This window comes from Limanda limanda, chromosome 1 (assembly GCF_963576545.1).
Source record: "Limanda limanda chromosome 1, fLimLim1.1, whole genome shotgun sequence".
Lineage (NCBI taxonomy): Eukaryota > Metazoa > Chordata > Actinopteri > Pleuronectiformes > Pleuronectidae > Limanda > Limanda limanda.
This window is the reverse complement of record NC_083636.1, coordinates 12,122,458-12,128,825: the sequence shown is the minus strand read 5'-3', so window position 1 is coordinate 12,128,825 and position 6,368 is coordinate 12,122,458. Positions and strand designations below refer to the sequence as shown.

Below are 6,368 nucleotides of genomic sequence, written 5' to 3'. Positions count from 1 at the left end.
CACACACACACATCAGTCCACTATTACAACACACTGGAACACACACTAAACATGTATGAGGACGAAGCAGGTGATTAACTGTTGAAAATATGTGGAAATCAAGACAAAACACACTGTTTACAATTTTTTACATCTTTATTCATTAAGATTACAGAATTTTGTAATTATTGCTCATCATCTAACATTATCACTTGCAATATTTAAACATAGGGATCTTTTTTTCTTTATTAGACAACTTAAAACATGTTTGGGATTTTTGCCAGTTTGCACTGCATGAGGATTTACAACAATAAATACAGGAGTTGATTCTTCTTTTTCCTTCCTATACTTTTAAAGGTTGTCATATATGTATATAATAGGTATATATACACATATGATGCTGGTGTCGTCCCCCGCCCGCCCACGTTTTGGTCAGCTCACAACTGACAAAAACAAATAAAAACTTTATAAAATAAATGGTTTCTCCCCATGACACACAGGCTAGGATCCTGGGGCAGCTGTTAACGAAGCAACAAAGGCCTACAAGAGAGGATGTGTACACACACACAGAAATGTATACACACACTCACATACACACCTCAGCTTTCGAGAGGTACATTTACTCTTTAACACACATTACAAAAAGCAGAGAAATAAGACTTGAGAACTACAAGGACAGGTCACACTTCGATAAGAGGGGGAGTCTCAACAGCACAAGGTGACAGAAGTGCACAAACATCGGCAGAGTAGTGTTGAGGTCACATGGGCTTGTGACACAGCATCAGGAATCGTCATGTGGGTGTGCAGCAGGTTTATCTGAGGAGCAGGTCTGTCTACACAGGTTTGAATTTAAAGGAATAGTTTGATATTTAAGGAGTTAACCATAAAGATGGAGGCGAGGGGAAACTGATACTGCTTCTGACACCAGAATCTGTTCAGATCAATACATCCAATAATTTCTGAATGTTTTACTAATGCAAAGTGTAAAAATATCAGTTATCCCACAGTTATGCCACAGCTTGTTCCGCCTTCGGGAAAAACAGCAAACGGTCATTCTGACATTCTCTGTTTCTGTTTCAAACTATTATTAAAATTAGGAAACGTATGACCTATAGAGGGTCTGGTGGACTTTTGTTGTCACCATTGGCTAGCTGCTGCCCGCTATTTCCAGTCCTTTGCTAAGCTAAGCTAACTAGCTGGTGCTGCAAATTCAGTTTCAGACACGTGTGGTATCAAGCGTCTCGACAAGAAAGAAAATGAGTAGATTTCCTAAAATGTCAAACTATTCCTGAAAAATTGTATTACTCATGTCACAAAAGAAAAAGATTGCATAAATTGTGTTGAAATATTTGTACTTCATTCAAGTCAAAGTATTTATTTTACTGGTAAAGCTTTTTGTGCCATTTTCACCTGTTCAAGACAAAATCAAATTTACTTCCACACACCATAACGTTTCAGCCGACAAACTGGTGTGCTTAAACAATTTGAAGCCCTTCTGCAGGAGCAGAGCAGGCGGCGTCTTCCAGCAGGCCGGCACAGAACGGTTCAGGTGCAGTTTAGAGCCGGTGGCAGCAGGCTTCACTCGGCTGTCAGGTGAAATGACCGTCAGGATTTTCTAATTTCCTTTATCAGGTCAACCAGGAAAGAGCTGTCGGAGGATGACGACTGTGCAGCTCATTATAGAAGAAGGTTCTAAGCCTTATCAGGAAAATGCACATGAATTTTCAGAGAAGCTTGTTGCGTTTCTTGGATGGAAAGAAAATAAATCCTGGTGGAATTCAGATTTTTCAAGATGAACCAATTCACTGTATCAGCGAGTACCAAAGAGTAGTGTTGTGTATGGTCAGTGCAGTACATCTACACAGCACCATACATTAAAGTCGACCTGATTGAAGAAATCTGCATTAGTACCGGACTGTCAACAGCTTGATCCACATTTGGTTTGTGTTTTGTCACAGTTTAAAAAATCCGGGATTTAAGTACATTTATCACACTTATCATTAGAACATTTAATTGCTTTATATTTATGACGCATGTTGATTTCTTTACCAAAACTTATATTAGTTGGTGCAGGAGAGACAGATAGAAAAATCGTAAGTTTTCTATATAAATATCTAAATATACAGTATAACCCTGGTAATGATCTGACAACCTGTCATGCTTCTATTACAGTAGCGTCTCTTTGTAAAAGAAAAGACAAACTGAAAAAAGGTTCAGCGCTCACTAAGCTTGAAATACTTTCTCTGACTTCAACATTGGTGACGTGTGAGCAGCTGGAGGCCGAGAGAGAAGCAGCTAATGAGATGGTTTCACTGGTCACACTTAACAAAAAAGAAGAAGCAACAAACAATTACTACAGGCTGCTCGGAAAAAACAAAACCGCATTAATAAAAAGTGTTTAAAAACAGATACGACAGTGAATCTCAATGAAATGATGAAAGAAAAAACTGATATGATTGGACCCCGAGATCCCGCCCCAACCCCGCCCTCGCAAATATTACACAAGAGAAAACAAAAACATAACAAGTAGAAAAGAAAGACAACAAAAAAAAGGACAGGAAAAAGTGTCCGTCACTAAATCTTCAAAAGGTCACCTTCATTCACACAGATTTTTTTTAATCAAGTTTTTTTATATAGTATATATCTTTTTTAGCATCAATAATTTCATCTTTAATAGTTAAACAATAAAAGATCTGGCAATGGGGAGGGGAGGATGAAGGGGTTTACGTACAACTCGACACACGAATGAGCGTCTAAAGAGAACGAGATAGTGGCGGTGTGACGCCGAGCGGAAGGGAAGTAAAACATCTCCCAGAAGAAAACGACGCCGGGGGAGCTAGCTAGTGGCGAATGGCAGGAGCAGCTCCGCAGAGTTAAGAGTTAATGTTATTATTATTGTCGTCAAGCGTGAATAAATAAAACGGCCGCCATAAGCATGTGGAAATCCACTCCTCTCCGCCAACCCCCTTCTTCTTCAGGCTCGGTGGGAGCTTCCCCCCCTTCCTCCCCACGAATATAAAGCAAGTGTGTTGACTATTTTGTCCTCCTCTCCGTCCTCCTCCGCAAACCTGTGCGATTCATGGAGAATTGGTATTTCCACAGTCCGACTCCCACACTGGCTTAATACCTTAAATACACAGAGAGGTTTCAGTCAGTTTGGGATCATAACAGTTCCATGAGCGACCTTTAATAGATCACTGATATATCAATACACGCTATATAAAGATGGGCGACATGACAGCTGCCCAAAGTGAAGCCAAAACATCTGGAAGCCCCCTGATGGTTGGTTTTAGTATAGGTCATAAACGCTGCCTCTTCCATGTTTGCAGATGGGACATTTTCAAAATGATCATATACGCTAGATATATTGAATCTAATTTTTGGATGTAGCTACAAAGTAGTTTACATTAATAATGTAAACTATAATAATAATACATTTCTAAATTGAAAACTGATTATTTAATAGATGGGATTCTAAACAGAACTAGATTTTATAAGTAACAGGATTTAAATTGAATAAGCAGATTCAACAGTGGAGTCAGATTTGGTAAAATGTTGCTTAACCACAAATAATGTTATACACACACTCAGAACAACTGTGATAATCTATTTAAAAGCTGTCCAGGCTGAGTGTGCTGAGGCGTTTTCATACCTATAGTAGTTTGGCTTAAAGGGTCCGTTCTTGTTCAAGCCCAGATACTTGGCCTGCTCGTCTGACAGCTCCGTGAGATGTGCGTCGAACGTAGGCAGATGTAGGCTGGCCACATACTCATCTGGAGGGCGGGCGAGAGAGAGATAGAGGAGGAACATGTTAACATTCAGCAGGCGTGTGTGGCAGATTAATCATTCGAATGAGAGAGGGAAGAAACTCGGACATTCATCATCTCTCCATCTCATTTCTGTCTTCCTTCTCCTCACCCTCCTTCCTTCGTCTCCTCTTTGCATTCCACCACACATTCTCTCCATCATCTTTCTGTCAGTGTGTGTGTGATGTCACCGACAGGGTGACCTACATTTGCCTGCATGTTTGTCTGACAGCAAATGTGGCGGCCAGCGCTGCACACATGCTGTGGGCTTAACGTATGCAGGACTCATTGTACTGTGAAGAATTTTGCTATCCAGGGAGACGACTCTGAGCTGAACAGATGAGGCAGAGTGAGTCGTCTATAGAGATAAATGCAATAAGCCTACAAGCTCTCTGCTGGGGCAAAAACAAACCCTCTGCAATCAGCTCCTCGATTGGTGGCAATTTTAGAAGGCAACATGGTTATACATCTTTCTGGCCTGATCGCTTACTGTTTATGTTATCTAACAGAGATTAAGACTTCTACATACTACTGTTCTTTTGTTTGAAAGTTTATCTTACCCATCTTCTTGGGCAGCAGGTAAACATCCTGCTTGTAGCGTCCCTCTGGGGCATTGTACAACTCTATCAGAGCCAGAGCCTGCACAGAAACACAAACAAGTGTAACGCACACAACATCTTAATGTTTTTTCTGATTCTTTGATAAAAAACAAAGCTAGTGCAAGGCAAAAGTCATGTACAAGGGTTTAAATAGGACAAACGTAAATCTACCTGTGTCGTGGCAGTGATGGAAAGCACAAAAGTTGGCACAGTGGAACAGCTGAGGTTCAGCAGTCGACCCTGAAGAGGAAGGAAAAGTGATTTAAAGTTGGATTAAAGTTAGAGTAAATGAGGGAAGAACACTCAGAGGTTCTGCCAAGATAAGAAAAGTTTTCCTCCATCTTTGTATGTTGCTGTGGTGCATCATTTTACACCAGCAGACACGACAGAAAAGATTCATTTTTTATCTCTCCACAATAATAAACTGCAGCTGTCTGAGACGCTGCATTGCAGAGAGAGACTTTGGTGGAAATCAAGTGCTGCAGGAGGTGAGGTGGAGTAAAACACACTGCAGTTATAAGAGGCACATTGTAGGATTATAGTTGCATTTAAATGTGTGTATTCAATTGTGGAAAATGTTTTATTTAGTCTCTCGTTGTGTTGTGTTGACCTTTGCATACTTTACACAAAGAGCCTCCACGGATGAGATTCTCTGCTCGGATTTGTGTTTGTGGCTCATCTATCGCTCAGGTTTAGCAATGAAATCCAATTTTGCTCAGAATTCATAAAAATGAATTTGAGTGTGGAAAATTGTGATATGGAGGGAGGTGAGATGAGGATGGAGGGGTTGAAACCTGCTTCAGATAAAACAGCAGCAGAGATGCAGACACTGGCGGGCGGTCTGTCTGTCTGTTTGTCCCTGTCAGACTGCACTCATTCTGTCACAATTTGTAATACACACACATTTTAAACATGTGTCTATGCAATAATACAATTTCCTTACCCTCGTTTGTTGATGATTTTCGACAAAGTTCAGTGAACCTTTTAATAAATGTGACAGACCATGACTCAAGATGGAATTTGAGTTTAGTTGCAATGACCTGCGCTTTTTAAATCCTGTGTGTGTGTGTGTATGTGTGTGTGTGTGTGTGTCTATGTGTACCTCAGCCAGCAGCACTATCCTCTTGCCATCGGGCCAGATGACATGGTCCACCTGAGAGCGCACCCTCTCCCAGGTCAGCTCCGGAGTCCGCAGGCTCGTCTACAGGGTGAACACAACACCATCTACAATCATTTGCCTTAATCCATTTCCTTTCTCCTTTCCGTTAGGACAAACGAACACCCATATTTTACTATTGGCCAAAAGCTGAGAACACATGTTTGGTCTTTTCCAGGGCACAAGTAGCAGAGAACGGAGTAACGCCTCCTCTCGTGTCTGAACCTCTTAAGTTACCACAAAAATAAACAAGAGGGTTCCGAACACAGATGCAAACATTGTCACCTTCTCAGAGGTATTGAAAGAAAAACAAGCATTATTAAGTTGGTGTTGCCTGGTAACTGACCACATCGATCTCAGTGTTGGAGTGTCCCATGTTGCAGACAATGCAGCCGTTCTTCATGCGGTCCAGGTACTCTCTCACCACCACGTTCTTGTTGCCTGATGGAGAGAGGGAGAAGGTAAAAGCAAGAAAGGCTAAAGTCATATCTCTTAATGACAGCCAAAGGACAGGGTAGGAGAACTGGGACCATTTTTTTTTTTTCCTCATTATTTTCGGTGATTTATGTGAAGTGGCTCTAGTTTCCCACTGGGATTAAAAACTCTCCATCTGTATATTCTTTCCAGTATTTTAATTATTTCTTATCATGGTGCTTAGACATCGTTAATTAAGTCTGACAGTGTGATCTAGTCTGAGCCTTTCACCTGCCTACGTAGTGCCTTTTTAAGCATCTGTGCATGTTTCTAAATTTACTAACCCTGTCATTTTTATCAAAACTACAGTGATGGTAAGAAATGCTTATATCTCCTTTTCTGTTTGAATAAGTC

At 40.8% G+C, this 6,368-nt stretch overlaps 1 protein-coding gene across 1 annotated transcript in view; it reads right to left on the bottom strand.

The window, feature by feature from the left end:
* Positions 1-2,467: 2,467 nt before the first annotated feature.
* Positions 2,468-6,368, bottom strand: part of ahcyl2b (adenosylhomocysteinase like 2b) — a 34,068-nt gene continuing 30,167 nt past the window's right edge. The window contains exons 12-17 of the mRNA XM_061072271.1: positions 5,887-5,981; positions 5,487-5,585; positions 4,556-4,624; positions 4,346-4,424; positions 3,632-3,752; positions 2,468-3,106 (exon numbers count right to left, since the gene is read on the bottom strand). Coding sequence (XP_060928254.1) covers positions 3,100-3,106; positions 3,632-3,752; positions 4,346-4,424; positions 4,556-4,624; positions 5,487-5,585; positions 5,887-5,981 — 470 coding nt within the window. The 3' untranslated portion in view covers positions 2,468-3,099. The remainder of the gene's footprint in view (positions 3,107-3,631; positions 3,753-4,345; positions 4,425-4,555; positions 4,625-5,486; positions 5,586-5,886; positions 5,982-6,368) is intronic.